The sequence below is a fragment of the Durio zibethinus genome, chromosome 11 (assembly GCF_047325235.1).
Source record: "Durio zibethinus cultivar Kanyao isolate XHJ-2024 chromosome 11, ASM4732523v1, whole genome shotgun sequence".
In the NCBI taxonomy this organism is placed as follows: Eukaryota; Viridiplantae; Streptophyta; class Magnoliopsida; order Malvales; family Malvaceae; genus Durio; species Durio zibethinus.
Window position 1 is genome coordinate 21,449,521 of NC_143172.1, and position 16,286 is coordinate 21,465,806.

General features: G+C 34.1%; 1 protein-coding gene across 1 annotated transcript; it reads right to left on the minus strand.

Moving 5' to 3' along the window:
* Positions 1 to 8,971: 8,971 nt before the first annotated feature.
* LOC111290654 (uncharacterized) lies at positions 8,972 to 14,017 on the minus strand. The gene is made up of 2 exons (XM_022882058.2): positions 10,617 to 14,017; positions 8,972 to 9,634 (listed from the first exon to the last, which is right to left on the minus strand). The coding sequence occupies exons 1-2, from the start codon at positions 13,474 to 13,476 to the stop codon at positions 9,132 to 9,134; spliced, it is 3,363 nt and encodes a 1,120-aa protein (XP_022737793.1). The 5' UTR covers positions 13,477 to 14,017; the 3' UTR covers positions 8,972 to 9,131.
* Positions 14,018 to 16,286: the final 2,269 nt, after the last annotated feature.

The window sequence follows — 16,286 nt, forward strand, 5'->3', positions numbered from 1 at the left end:
ACAAAAAAAGTACATTTATAGATTTTACAAAAGACAGAAAATATTGTTGAAAATAATATTGATATATGGCATAGGAGGATTCAATATCTTCTATATATATATATATAAAGGCTATTAAAACTATAACTAGTAACATGGATCCACTTGAGTAAAGGAATACAATAAAAAATAAGGACTTAAAGGCCGATCAAAATTGGTTTGAAAAAATGATCTCAATGCACGTTTTATTATGCTAAGTTGCAAGCATGATGATTTTATTGGAGAGTTTCGGATTTCCCACACTGCTAGACAAAGGTGGGATGAACTAAATTAAAATTTGGTGGAACAACTAAAATTAGGTTTCATGCCTAGAATTTTAGTTTCACCAATATGTTATGAATCCTTCATACTCTACAACAAAACATTTAAAGGTGATAACTGCAATGATAAGAGAGTTTAGTGTAGTTAGAACCAAGCTTACTAATGAACAACAGGTTTAATAAGTTATATGGTCTCTTCTCGAGGTATCTTGGAGCCAAGTGAAATGGGTGCTAACACATAATGACAATGTGAAGACTTTTGATGACATCTATCGTCATCTTAAGCTTGAGTGAGAGCACAAATAGGTGACACATACTTTTGCTCATTGGAATAATGATGAGAAAGAGATCCAGACATTATAAAAAATGAATGTTTGCACCAAAATCTGGCAATATGGGCAAAGGCTCAGGATGTAAGTGTGTAAAGAAAAATGTCAACTACTAAAACTATAGAATATTAGGTCACTTTACCCGTAATTGCATTGAGCATAAGAAAGTAAAACTCATATCTAGTTCTATGATTATTTAGTTCACATTTTTTTGGTTGCTTATTCTCTCATTAGATTGTAGATACAATAGCAACAAAACATAAAATCGGGGATAGAACATGATTTGTAAATTACCATTGAGTACTTGCAAGTAACCATCATGTTACCAAAATTAATGGAGACCAGAAGTAGGTCATTTATGTTGGAACGTTGCAAATCATGCAAAAGTAATGGGCATACCTTACTTTTACATTACTTTTACATGATTTGCTGCAAACACTGATAGCCCATTGTAATCTATTTCAATTTTAGCTTTATTGAAGTTAAGTCTTTCTTCCTTTTTAAAGGAAATATCATTTAGAAAACAAGTTTTATTGTCATGATATTTTGAACAATTTTTCTTAATATCGGATTTGTAATATAATAGTAGTTATGATTCTTTTGTTGCATCCTTTTTTGATAATATGACTAATTTGATTAAATGAAATAAAATTCCAAGTCATATTGGGCATTATAGGATGACAAAGTTAGCTAAAGAAAGACTATTAGTCTACTTGTTTATGAAACTTGCCTTGCAGCGAAAGCTTGCAAAAAATCTTTTGGTCAGTAAGAAAGGACAACTCAACCATTAAATTCAGTCTATCCTAATATTTATAGACTTCTGAAAAAAGAAGGCGTACCATGGAGCCTATTATTTTTTCACTTTGATTAAATGATTATTCCTTGTATGTGGTTAAGAATAATTATCAAATTAATTTAAAAGATTATGCAAGAAATAAATAGGCAATTCATAATTTCTTATACTTCTTAACAAAATTGGTGAGAAAAGTGAAGGAATTGTACATATCTTTTAGATATGGTGAGATTTTTTATAGCAAAATCAATCTCTAAATTAGTTTTAAAGAGGTGTTATATTTTAATTGCTATCTACATCATAAAATTTGTATTCTCAAAGTTTACTCTTTCAACTCCTTATGGATTATGAAAAGGTGAAAAACCCTATTTCAGTTAGGTATGTTCATAATACCTTAATTATTCTAAAGACTACGTGATGCATGATGAAAATCCTAAAGGGGGGATGAATGAAACAAACTCTCTAGATGTGGATTTTCTTAGTCTTGATGAAGTTAAAAAGCTAGGATCTTGAACTATACAAGTTGTAAGAACTTGGAAAACTAAATCTTGAGTGAGCAACTTCATTAAATGAGGATGTGGGTGGAAATTTAGAACTTCATCCAATGAATACATATAATAATGGAAGTTACCCCTTAGTAAATAAGAGTAATCTCAAAGTTAGTGGCAGCATTTTTGTTGGGGAATCTCAAAATCCTTGAAAATGCAAGTGTGGAACAGTTCCTCGATATTATTTTAAGATTAAGAGGAAAAGTTTTCTATGTATACTTTTGTGGAATGTGATGTGCTAGTTTCCAATAGGAAAATTGTCACTTCAACAACTTTTGAATTTTGGATGGATGTAATAAAGGATAAGCTAAGCTAAATGACTAATAATGAAGTATGTGAGTTAATTGATCTTTCACTTAGGCAAAAAGCTACTGGAAACAAATGGGTTTTCAAAGTCAAACGTAAAATAGATGGATTAACTGAGAAATACAAGACCGATTAGTGGCAAAAGGTTGTACCTAACGACAAGGGTTAGATTATGAGGACACATTTTCCCTTGTGGTAAAGTTTGACTCTAATAGTATTGTCTTAGAAATAATTACACGTTTAGATTTGGAATTTTTCCAAATGAATGTAAAGACTGAATTTCTAAATGGAGAACTAGACACAGAGATCAATATGGATCATTTAACGGCTTTAAGGATAAAAGGTAAGAGCGGAAAGGGTGCCATTTGAAATGCTCTAAAAATAGCCTAAAGTAATACTTCTGACAATAGTATTTTCTTTTCTATTATGCTGTAATTTTTGTTGGCTTTGAGATAATGGAAGAGGACTTTTGTGTGTATGTCTTTCGAATTCTATTGCTCTATGTAGATAATGTTCATTTACTTGGAAATGATATAAAATTAATAGTTATCATTAATGAGTGGTGGTCATCAACTTTTGAGATGAAAAACAAGGATCGACCTAATTATATTTGTAAACACTTAATTTAGTTTGGGATCTAAATCAATTAGATTTGATTTAATTTTAGGGTCAAATATTTTGAAATCAATTGGGCTTAGGTTTGATCCAAGCTTAATTATCAAAATTGTGTTTTTACTTTTGTTTATATATTTTTTTATTTATCTTTTTTATTTTATTTTGTTATTTATTTTATCTTACTTATTTGTTGTTTATCTTTAATTATATTTTCTTATATTTATCTACTTATTTAAAAAAAAAAAAAATACAATTGCAAAAAAGAATGAATGGCCATAAATCAAAAGGAATGGTTGGTGATAATGTAATTTTATCATTATTAAATTTAAACTTTTCAAAAATAAATTTTATTTTTTCATGATAATCCTAATTTTTGGAGTTAGAATCAATATGAAATTCTCCTTATTATACCATATAAATAGACCTTTAAATCACAGAACAAACAGACATAACAATCAGAGGGCAACTGAAAAGAAAAATAGAGAAAAAAGAATGAGAATAACAGTTTGATAGCAACTAGGCACGAAATTCCAACGTAATTACCCAGATTCCAATGGCCAATCCCAGAATCTAGCAATCCACACTTAAGTTGAGTTGAGCCGCTTCCTAAGCCTTTCCAGCTAGTTGCATACCCATAACCAAGCTCTGCTTCTGCCACTAAGTTGAGCCGTGATGTTTTGGCATTATTTTTTTTCTCCATTTTATTTATTTATTTTTTTATGAGTTCTATTTATTTAATTATTATTATTATTTATTTATTTGTGATATATTTCATTTGATTTTTTTTATTTTAGGAAAATTGTTAAGGAAGTTAATTTTAAATTATAATAAATATAAAATAAAATTTTCATAAGATTTTGAGAATAAATAATAATTATCCAATGATGAAATTTTAGAAATTACAAATGGTTAATTTCTAGAAAATTGTAAGTTGAGAAAATTTTTTTTAAATTTGACCCAAATATAAGAAAAATTTAGATAAAATTTCAATAACAATAATTAATATTTATTTTAAATTTACATTAAAAATTTAATAAAATTAATAAAATTTTTTGAAATGAATTAACAATTATTCCAATGATGATATTTCAAATGGTAAATTTTCTAAGCTATCTCTAGCTAAGGAATTTTTCTAAATTTAACCTAAATGGTGAAATAATTTAAAATAAAATTTTAATAAAAGTAATTGTATTTCTTGTTAAATTAAAAATTAAAAAATGACTTTAAAAATTTTTTGGTTGGAAAATATATGATGATTATCCAAAGATGAAATCTTAAGAAAAATCACAAATGGTTAAGTCTTCAAAAGATTTCTAGGTAAAAATTTTTTTTTTTCTAAATTTAATCAAAATGGAAGAAAGATTTAAATAAGACTTCAAAAAAAAATTGTCATATTATTTTTCTTTTTAAAGGATAAATAATGAATAAATGAAAACTAAATTTTAGAAAAGATATTTCTAAATTAGGCCCAAATAATAAAAAAAAAATTTAAAACTAAAACTTGTAAAAATAAATAAATTTCGAGGATGAATTCTTAGTAATCTCAAATGGATGATTATCTAAGAAATATCTAAATGAGAAAATATTTCTAATGTTGGCTCAAATAGTTTAAAAATTAGATATATTTTCAATAAAACAAAATTTTAACAAAAAATAAATGATTAAGTCAATTTTCAACGACGGAGTCTTTTCAAAAAAATCAATGAAAATTTTGAACACTCTTAAGGTGATGAAGTATTTTTAAAGATTCTATCAGATCGATAGAAAAGTCTTAAAAATTATTTTTAATATTTAAATATTAAAATATAGACTGGTAGATCCAAATGATTATTAGGATAATTTAAAATTAAATGGTAACATTTTAGAATAGACATTATGGGGGTGTCATAATTTTTTTCACACGTAACCAAACTCCCAAACTTAGTTCTAAAATGTAGAGCAGTGCCTATTCTTTTAAGGATTCTTAGTCAAGCTTAGGATATCCTTAAGAGAATAGATTCATTAAGTGGCCAATCACACCTTAAAAAAATATTTGTGATGACTTCTTACATTATGTTTAACTATAAATTTTCAGATTTATACGTTATGACAATATTTTAAGAGTAAAATTCCAAACAAATCACTCCAAGAAACTTTAAGTATGTCTCAATAGACATATATTAAGAGAATCTTGAAACATTTTCAATTACAAAATGCTATACTCATACACCCTAATGATAAATGGTCAAATTCTTAGTATTAATCAATGCCCTAAAACAAAAGAAGAAAATAAGCAAATGACCTTATGCTAATGTAATTAGTTCATTAATGTATGCTACGATGTATACTAGACCAAACATTTGTTTTTTTTTTTTTTTTTGTAAGAAAATCCGGGGGTAGATAAGCTACTCAGTCACTCCGGTTATGACAAGATATATCGTACCTGACAGTCTAAGACAGATAACTGCAAGTCGTGTATTCGAGATGATCCTAACAAATAGTCACTGACAGAACTCAAACCCAAGACTTCTTCGTCGAAAAAAATGACCTTAACCAATTAAACCAATCACTTGTTGATAAACATTTGTTTTTGATTTGCTCATTAGACTTCTGTCAAACGGATACTTCATTATCTTGCTTTATATTATCATTGGAGACATCATTGCATAATGAGACGCACTATTTATAGTTATATTTTATAACTATATGGTTGCGTATCCTTTGACTCAACCACTCTCTTGTCTATACATGTTAAGAGTTTCAAGTTTATGTAGGAAATGTGACATTTTTCTGAATCGAGTAATATTTCGACATTATAAATATCCAAAACCAACTCTATCTTGCTCTTCAACTTAAACGCTGGGATAATTTTAGAATACAAGGCCTCATATGGGTTCCAAGTCCTTCTGCTCAACATGTCATCAAGCCTTCCAGGTCGACCCTCTCATCCAGCTTCTGGCAAGCCTTCAACCTTCAGACCGGAAAATATATCAACATACAACAATATAATCCATGTAATCCAATATTCATTGAAAGAAGGCTTTGAATTTAGTTTCTCATTATTTGCAGGTTTATTGTCATTTAAGAATGTTATGGTCTCTAATTGAGTACTTTAGTGAGAAAAGGCTTAAGCTGCATTTATGTTGCACGGATGACCAAACCATCTGGGTCTCCATTTGCCAGTAGACCAGTGTATAAAATTTTTATTATATATAATTTTTTTAATATCTTTAATAATCATTTTCTCTCATCCTTACAATTTTCTTTCATTGTTATCACTGTTTTTAGGACAAAATACTAATCTTTTCATTGATTTTAACCTCATCTTCACCACTATTTTTAAATTCATTAAAACTAATCTTTTTTTTTTTTTGGTCATGAAAGGATGCATGCATAAATTATAAAATAGTACGGTACATCATTACCCCTTTAGTCTCAACTAATAAAAGGGGATGATACAAATACGGCGAACAAGAAAGATTCAAAAAGGATAGGGCTAGGAACATTAGCAGAGTTCTGCCGTGTAGCATCATTTCCCCCTCTAGCAAGGGCATCAACACTCTTATTTTCTTCACGGAAAATATGTCTCACTGCTGTCTGTTGGAAACTCGTCAACATCGTCCTGCAATCACAAACTAAGGTGTTAAGGAACTGGTGGTATAGTCAGTATGATTTATAAGATTTATCACCACCATGGCATCCAGTTCCACTTCAAGTTTTTTATCTCTTGCATCAATGGCAAGCTTAAGACCATCTCTCAGTACCCATAATTATGCCTCCGCACTACTGGCCCTTGTTATATGTCGAGACGATCCTGCTAGCCATTTTCTTGTATGACTGTTCTAGCTCCTGCCTTTTCTGGGTTTCCAAATGAGGAAACATCAGTATTTAGTTTGTGCCCACCTTGTTGGGGGGGGGGGGGGGGGGGGGAGGGTTTCCATTGGACCCCAACAAAAGAAGGGAATGGTACTTTCCTGGTTTTTCCCACGATTGATTGGAATTTTTTTGCCCTCTCAATGGCTCGTGGGACAACCCTTGCAGCTTCAAAATTTCCTCCATTTAAATGAACCTTTAGTCGGTCTTGTCTGGTGTACACTCGGTATTGTGGTTTGGTTTCCTTGAATTTGTTGAAGCTCGCTATGATGTCTTTGGATATTGGCACAGTTTGAGCCCATTGCCCCCATTGCCTTGCATTGGGGTTCAATTAAGCATCTCTGAATGACAAACATAGAAAAGATTTTGTAGTCTCATTTAAGAATGGTTAGAGACTACTTAGAGCAATTCAAATTGAGACCCCCTACCGACATTTTTACAAGAATCAATTATCAATCCATCCGTCACGACTTTTTGCCGTGAATTGGGTTCAAAAAAACAGAGTTGTTTTGGCCTTAGAACCTTCACCTGGAAAGTTAGATGTTAACATTACAAGGAATCGGGAGATAAGAAAAAGGCACATCTTTTTTTTTTTTTATTTGAACCAAACATATTATGGTATAAACAGAAATGGCCAAAAAGGTTACTATCGCTTCCACGGTGAGAAAAACTTAGAGCACACAAAACCTCAGTTTCATCTTCTGATGCCAATACTATAAATTGGGTGAACCAATATTCATAACGATACAGCTGTGGTGAAAATGAACCCTCATTAGTGGTCCTTTCTGCGTCCATTTCTTTCTACTGATCTACTTGATGATCAGCCATCAGTTGGATCACCTCCCCGCTGCGCGCATGTGGTGGACCTTTTAGTTTACCTTAGATCTCCTTACAAACAAAATACAGCATTCTACCTATCATGTCCTCAACAATATAAAGCGGATATTTTTTATATAGAACAACAGAATACATGGTTTATTTCTAGTAGAATTGAAGGTCTTCTCTTCTATATTTTCAGGAATCAGGGTGGGGCAACGCACCAGATGATGAGAACGATTCGTCTATAATCATTGCATTACAATTAACCAGATGATAACTGTCCAATGAGGGCTCCAATAGGCTGTGAAAAGTCTGATTTGCACAGGTGGAAATTATTTTTCCAGGAAGTATTTTGACAATATAGTATTAGTTAAGCCAGAAGCTTTCCTTTGCATCTGATTGTCCAAGTAAAAAATGGAAGCTGATGACGCTGTGATGTGGAAATTAGTTTGCCAACTGCTGCTAGCCCTCTAAGTAAACCAATTAATTAAGATTAACAAGATCACAAATGCACAAGGTTGCTTGGAAGCAATCTTTCAATGATCAGTCTCAAAACCTGAATAAGTTATTTGAGGAAGACAGCCAGCGAGCCAGATGTGCTGATGGAAAGTGCATGCAGATTTGTAGACATTTCTGGTTTGCTTCTAGTTGTAGCTAGAAGCTTTGTTTTTTCATATGATCTCACATCCAATATTTCCATTAGCAATTAAATGTTGATAGATTCTTGCAATAGCAGCACGTTGCATCTATATACCTCACATGGTGGGGACCAGGATGGTTGCATTGAATCCAAGAACGCCTATTCTAATTTTTCCTTCAAAACAATAACATGGAAACAGAAAGAGTGGAAGCTGGGGGCGGGTTCACACGGATAATCATTGCCGACATTTCCTCACAACCACACATCCCTCTGCTCCCCTCTCTCTCTCTCTCTCTCTCTCTCTCTCTTTTATTTCTCCAAGCAGTGAAAAATCATCCTCGAAAACGCCCTTTAACAAACTACAGACGTCACACCACGCAACACACATCCTTGAGATGTTGGTTTCCACAGAAATTATTGGAAAATGACTTTACATAAAAGCAACATATTCATGTTCCCTACTTTATAATTTGTGTTTTTATAACGTAAAAATTTAATAATTTATGTATTTAAATCATATTTTATATAACAATTATGTTTTAATTTATATCAAATTAAAAATATGAAATATTTTTTAAATATTATATATAATTTTTTTAAAATTTTAATTTGTGTTATATTCTTATTTTTCTATGATTTTCATGTCATTTAATGATATCATATTTTAACATCCTTATCTAGCTTCTTCTTTTGCATCTGTTAGTCTTCCATCCATTTTAATGAAAAATATATATGCCCTTCATTTAGGAACTATAAAAAAAGGCCAACCATGAGAAATAATGCCTTCATTCGGCAAGGAAAGTCATCAAGTTGCTATACACTCATCAGGAGCCACCTTCTCATCAAAACCTAATTCTAGAACCCCATTAATTAACTGCTACTGCTACCTTTATACATGGAATAATAATTTTACGAAAGACAGGCTTACTATTATTGGCTTCTTGGGAAATAATTTGCAGAGGAAGAAGAGTAAGCAAGTGAGCTTTGAGAGGACCCCTGGAGGAGTAGCAATTGAGCTGGGGTCACTGATGATGACGAATATGAAGGAGTAGTTTCTGTCTTTTTTGAGGAGTTGCTAGTCGGCTTGTGGGCCTCGCTCCCTTGCACGGGCTCCTGTCGAATTTCTTTTAATAATGCCGCCACATCTTTCATGATAGGCCGATCTTCTTGGCGATTACTAGTGCAAAGCAATGAGATTCCTAGAGCTTGAAGCATTTCCTGTATCTGAGTGTCTGGATGACCTTGGAGTTTAGGATCAAGGATTTCTACTGGGTCCTTCTTGTTTTTCAGATGATCTCGGACCCATTGGATTACGTGGTGGCCGTCAGGGAATGATGGGTCCACGGGTTTTTTTCCCGTTATGATCTCCAGCAAGACTACTCCATAGCTATACACATCGCTCTTTTCTGTGATCTTTAACATGCAAGCATACTCTGCAGAAATCATTTAAAAAACAAGAAATTACTCCATTTCATAAGCAAAAATTTCCAGTTATTTCTCAATCTGGTATTCTATGCGGAATGGCACACCAAATAAAACAGGCAAAAGGGATCATGTAATGCAATAGCATCATGCAAAAGCAAATTAACAGGGGCCGCTCAGACAGAACAGTGCAATCGTTGGTTGGCTGGTCATTTTTTAACTTTTTCAAACAGAAGCCATGAAAGCTGAATATAAAACTTTTGCCTTTTTTTTTTTTTAATTTTTGGTTGGGGGAGGGGGTTCAAAATCCTATTTATATGAACTGTAGGGTGAACTTCCAATCAAAGGAGCGTGCACCTTTAACAGTTGCAACAATTGTCATAACACCGAAACGAACAAAAGCAAGAAGCAAGTTTTGAAGTCGATTGATTTATCTCCACTACCAGTACATGTTCTATAAAATAACCAAAATAAAGCATTAGCAGTAATCAAACAGATATTATATTTGATGCACTTGATGCACTCGTAATATAAAAGTTTTATACAAGATTAATAAATTATATAATGATATATTATATTTAATATATTATTAATATATAAATTTTATATAAAATTAATAAATTATACGATAATATCTCATATAATATAATTTATTGATAATATATAAAATTTATACATTATTAATATATCAAATATAAACTCGAATAATTTTCTAATTTTATTAGCAAGAAAAGAAAATTAAAATAAATCATAGCTTTAAGTCTCCATCAACCCTTCGAATCCGGACATAATCCCATATTTGTCTCACCCCGCACACCAAGTCCCACTATCATAATCAACAATCATCCAGGATAATCCTATATTCTCCTAAGTCCCAATTACTAGCATCTTAACCATGATTATCACTAAAGCCTAATTTTATTTAATCTAATCTAAGCGAGACGGAAGAAACATAAACATATTTTTCACTAAAACAGTACCCATTAAGCTTACCTGGTGCCATGTAACCATAGGACCCAGCAAACTCAGGGTTGGCAGAAAACGAGCCACCATTTTCATCCTCTACCAATCTAGCCAGCCCAAAATCCGCCAAGCGGGGCTCGTAACGGTCCCCTAGCAGAATATTATGAGCCTTCACATCACGGTGTAAGATCGCTGGCACGCAATCGTGGTGCAAATAAGCTAACCCTTCCGCCAGGCCTAATGCAATCTTGAATCTCATGTCCCAATCTAACACTTCTCTCCCGCAACCTTCGTGCAACAACGCGCCCAGAGTACCGTTGGCCATGTAATCGTAAAATAACAGTTTTGTTTTTCTGTTGGCTCCCCAACCTAGTAATCGTACGATGTTACGGTGTCGGACTCTCGCCAACGTTGCGATTTCGGACGAAAACGAGGAGGCCGATGTTTTTTCCAATGTGCGGAATCTTTTAACGGCGATGGTTACTCCCGACGGTACGGTGACTTTGTAAACAACGCCAGTTCGGCCGCAGCCGATTACGTTGCCAGCTGTCAGGGATTTTGCCACGTCAGCGATTGACAAGTCGAGTTTCTGGTATAAAGTCATCTCCCAAGGTGGGCCCATTTCCAGGTCAGCGTCTCTGTCAATGTCACAATCATGGTGAGGACCACGGCTTCGCTTTTTGGAGCTGATGATGATGTAGAGCGCCGCTAGGAGGAGAGAGCAAGCGGTACAGAGCAACACCACCATCGCCACGCGAGCTGCCGTGCGTTTAGAAGAGGAGCCACCGCCTTTCCCGTCGTAATCGGCAGCAAAACACTGGTTGCCGGAGAAGCAAAGCGAGGGGTTCCCTGTAAGCACGCTGAGCGGGAGCTTCGAAAAGAAGGGCGTGTCTGGCACTCGCCCTGTGAGGTTGTTGTGCGACACGTTGAGAAGCACGAGATTTTGCAACCCGGCAAGATATTGAAGATCTCCAACAAGTTGATTATGAGATATATCCAGAATACCAAGCTTATCCAATGCCGTGAACTCCCCCGGTATCTCGCCGGTGAGCTGGTTCCAGCTCAGATTGAGAGCAATTTCAAGCGCCGGAATCTTCCCCAAACTTCCCGGAATATTCCCCATCAGCTGATTTGAACTCAAGTCTAGTAACTGTAGCTTCGAACAGGACCCCAGTTGAGGCGGGATTGAACCAGAGAATCGGTTATTTCCAAGAACCAGTTTGGTGAGTGAACTCAGTGAACCGAGACTCGAACTCAGCGTTCCTTGGATTAAGTTATCGGAGAAATCAACGAACTGAAGTGAAACAAGCGTGCTTAAGCTGAGGGGCAAGGTACCGCCGATAGAGTTGGAATGCAGATCCAGAAAAGTCAGATTCCGACAACCGGATATTTCTTCGGGTATAAATCCGGTTAATCGGTTCGACCCGAGATCCAAGAAGTTCAAGTTCTCTAAGCTCCCAATCTGGATAGGAATGGATCCGGTTATCTCGTTATTGCCGGCGCGAAACCGAATCAAGGCTGAGCAGTTTCCGATCTCCGGCGGGATTTCCCCCGAGAGGTTGTTGGAGAGAAGCAACAGTTTGTTGAGTTTCTTAAGCTGGAAGATGCCATTGGGGATTGGACCCGTTAGGCTGTTTTGTGATAAATCAACGGCTTCCAGATTCTGGCAGTTGGAAATGGACGCCGGAATGTTGCCTTCCAGTTTATTCTGCCACAGAAACAGAAGCGTTAAGTTTGTTAAGTTCCCCAATTCCCCAGGTATTGTTCCAGTGATCTGATTGTTGTCAAGTTCGATATGAGTCATCTGACGACAGTTTCCCAGTGTGGAAGGAATTTCTCCCGAGATTTGGTTGACGCTCAGCTGAAGTTCCTGGAGTGATGTCAGGTTCCCAAATGATTGAGGAATACTTCCGGATAATGAATTCATGGAAGCATCGATGACTAATAGTCCGTTGCAGTTTCCAAGCTCAGGAGGAATGATTCCTACCAAGTTGTTTTGCCACAGCAACAGGCTTTGAAGATTTCTCAGATTGCCAAGGCTTCTCGGTATTGATCCACCCATGGAGTTTTCATATAAGTAAATGTTTTGAAGCTCAGTGCAGTCCCCTAGTTCGGCGGGGATTTGACCGGATAGATAAGCTGTGTAGATTGCGATGGTTTGAAGCTTCTTTAGGAGGCCTAGAGTTGGAGGGAGGAAACCTGAGATGCTTGTTTCAGCAAGGCCTAACATTACCAAATTGGTGCAGTTGCCTATTGCTTGTGGGAGAGGGCCTTCAAGGTTCTTGTTGCCACCAGCTCTAATCACTTCAAGATTCTTTAAGTTGCCTATGGTGCTGGGAATTTCCCCGCTTAATTGATTGTCATATAGGATTAGCCATTTCAAACTTGTGAGGTTCCCAATTTGGATTGGCATCGAGCCCTTGAGTTGGTTTGAGTTAAGATAGAGTTGTTCAAGCCTATGCAAGCTGCAGAGCTCACTTGGGATTTCACCAGTTAAGACATTTTCACTCAAATCTAAGTGGCTCAATTGGTTGAGAATGCTTATCTCTTTTGGGATTGAACCAGTGAGGTTTGTTCCAGAGAGAACAAGCTTCTTCAAATTTAACAAAGAGGTGAAATTAGCTGGAACTATTCCAAACAAATCAACATACCTCAATTCCAGTTCCACAACCTCATTATTAAAGTTGCAGACGATACCGAACCACTTGCATGGAGTTTCATCCCCGTCATCCCAATTGCTTAAGGCCTCCGGTGATCCATTGAAGCTTCCTTTCCAGGAAAGAAGAGCTTCACCTTGTTGGTTAACGGCCAAAGCAGTGTAAAGGAAGGGAATTAGAATTGACAAAGAGAGGAATAAGGAGGAGAAGAGGGTCCATGGACTTACAGGCATTACAGCTATGCTACAAACTTCAATGAGAGGAACAGAAAGGAGGGTTTGAGCCGAGGGAGGGACAGTGAGAGAAACCAAATCATGTCTTGTGGGCTATGTGTATTTTAAAGACATGTATAAACTAATAAGCAAGACCCAGAATCTCCGGATCCAAGAAACAACTAGGCCATGATGTTTGCGCAGAGAGAAAATGGAATTCTAGATGGGTGTTTTTAGCATTTGTTTATGGTGGAGGAGAGGTGGGGGGAACGGGGATAACTGTTTTTTAATTTGAACGAAATGGAAAAAAGTTGTTCAGTGAGTGGCTTTGTCTGCAATTTTTTTAGTGTGAAAAAATGCTGCTTTTCATCTCTTTATATGGCCTTATGCAATTACCTTTAATTTTCTCTTGGAGTTTTCATAGCAAACGAGAATACTTGGATAAATATTTTGCCAAATCCATAATTCATACTGCTGGTTGCCCCCATATTTGGCCAATATGCATTTGAGGATTCTCGCTCAGCTTTTGTCTTTGCGGGTCTTGAATGAGTCAAATAGGATTAGGAGATGAAATCCCAGTTAAATTTAAATACTCGAGTCTTGAACTAAAAACTCCACTGGAAAAGATTGTCAAAAATTATTCATAATCTCCCCTTGGTGAAAAGTGAAAACACAGCCATAGTCCCGTTTACGAAAAATTGCTTTAACTAAAGGACTATTTGGATACATAATGAAATTAATTTTGGTGAGATAAAAAATAATAATAGGAAGAGATTAATTATTGTAATAGTAAAATTAAAATTATTAAAAAAATATATGTTTGAATACAAATGAAATGGTGAAAAATAAATAAATTAGTGTAAAAAAAGAAATTAACATTAGAGATATTAAATTAAAATGTTTCTCTAATAAAAATTTTTAATTATTTAAAATTTATAAAATTAATAAATTATTTAAAAATTGTTAAATTATTTTATATCAAATAATAATTTTGATAATAATTAATTAAAATTTATTTATTCACTTATTATATACTAATATATTTTTATTTATTTATTTATTATTTTATAATTTGTAAGGATATTTTTATTTTTATAACCAAAATTTAAGGATAAAAAAAGAAAAAAAAAAGTTAACAGTCCATTGCGACGAAGCAACTGCAGCAAAATTGGCCAGTAACTTACCGTGATCAACCGCACAATCAGACTACTTCGTTTGAATCTGTTCGATTCGTTTGATATTATTTTTTATAATAATCAAAACCCCAACGGGGGTCAGTGGAATCAAAATAGACCGTAAAGCGATGCGGTTGCTCTCGTTTTACAGATATTCTTAGACCATTCTTTAAATATTTCTGAAAACTTTTTATAAATTTTAACTTTATTAATAAAATATCCAATATTGGTTTCCGAAAGTTAATTTGCGGTTTACTAATTAATGTCCAAAATCCCACTTTAAAACTATTGGGATGGATCCTAATCTAAATTCGTACCAGTTGTTGTGCTTTCTTTTTCTTTTTTTTTTTCAAAGAAAAAAAATTGAAAAACATAACCTAATCCAAAAATTCTACTACTTGTTTCATGACGAGATCTATGACATGGTCCGCCCTTTAAATAATTTGTACTATGAATCTTATAATATTTATTAAAAAAAACGTAATGCTAATTTAAAAATATAACACACCAAATCAAATTTTGTATAACCATTAATTATATCCAATCCAGATTCAAGATCTAATCCATGACCAGGATTATGGGGCAGATCAAGCAGAACCTGCAAAAAAAAAAAAAATCAACAAATCAAAATCAGAGATACCTACAAAATCAGATGCCCTTTTCATGTATACAAATCTAAGATTATCGGATATTTTTTTTCCTCTATAAGTTCGGAAAGAAAAGAAAAATAAATGAAAATGCAGGCATAATCACGTGAATGATGAGGTGTTAGTGAGAAGAAGAAGAATAATAATAATAATACGATTTGGGTGTTAGAGAGTTTTACTTGAATGATAATAATATCATCAGTCCACAAATATCTTGGGAGGCTCGTGACTTTGCAGTGGCTTTGCCATTATTTTACTGAAAATGTGTGTGTAATGGGGAATCTAGGCACGAGAGGGGCTGGCTGGCTGGCTGGCACATGAGCAAAAGAGAGAGAGATTTGTTTTGTTTTGTTTAGTTTATAGGTTTCCACATACAAGTAATTAAAAGGGCCCATGGCATGGAGTAGGACAGCTTTTGTGGGAGATAGTAGAAGTGAAGTAGTAGTAGCAGTAGTAGTATAACTTTGATGACTATTATTATGTCCAGTGGAATGGAAAAGAGGAAGAGACAAAGCAAACCCCATCAAAAAGTAGAGCGACTCCCTTTCTAATCTTCATCTTTTCCATCATGACCTCTACTACTCCTACTTTCTCTATGACAAGTCTCACGAAAACTTGTACTACTAGAGGAAAAAAATTTCTCATATTTGTCATTTTTTAAATGAGTTGGGTTTTTACTTAAATCTTTATGTTTTTTTTTTTCTTTTTAACATTCTCAAATTCTATTCAAGGCATAGAATTTTTTTCTTTTTTTATTTTGAGAGAAGATGAATTCAAACCTACTCTATAAGATAGATACATGTATTTATTATTGAGACAAATGCTCTAATCAAGTTCGATAATTTTTGTTTTTGAAAAAAAGATAAATAACTTTGTTCCACATGGTTAATTATACATTGAATAGGATCCCAAAGACCCTATGACCTTACTCAAGTCTCAAAGTAATAAAGTGGATAGTAAATCTCAATTGAGTGAGGGTTCTCACTCTTTTCCAATTATCAAACGAATG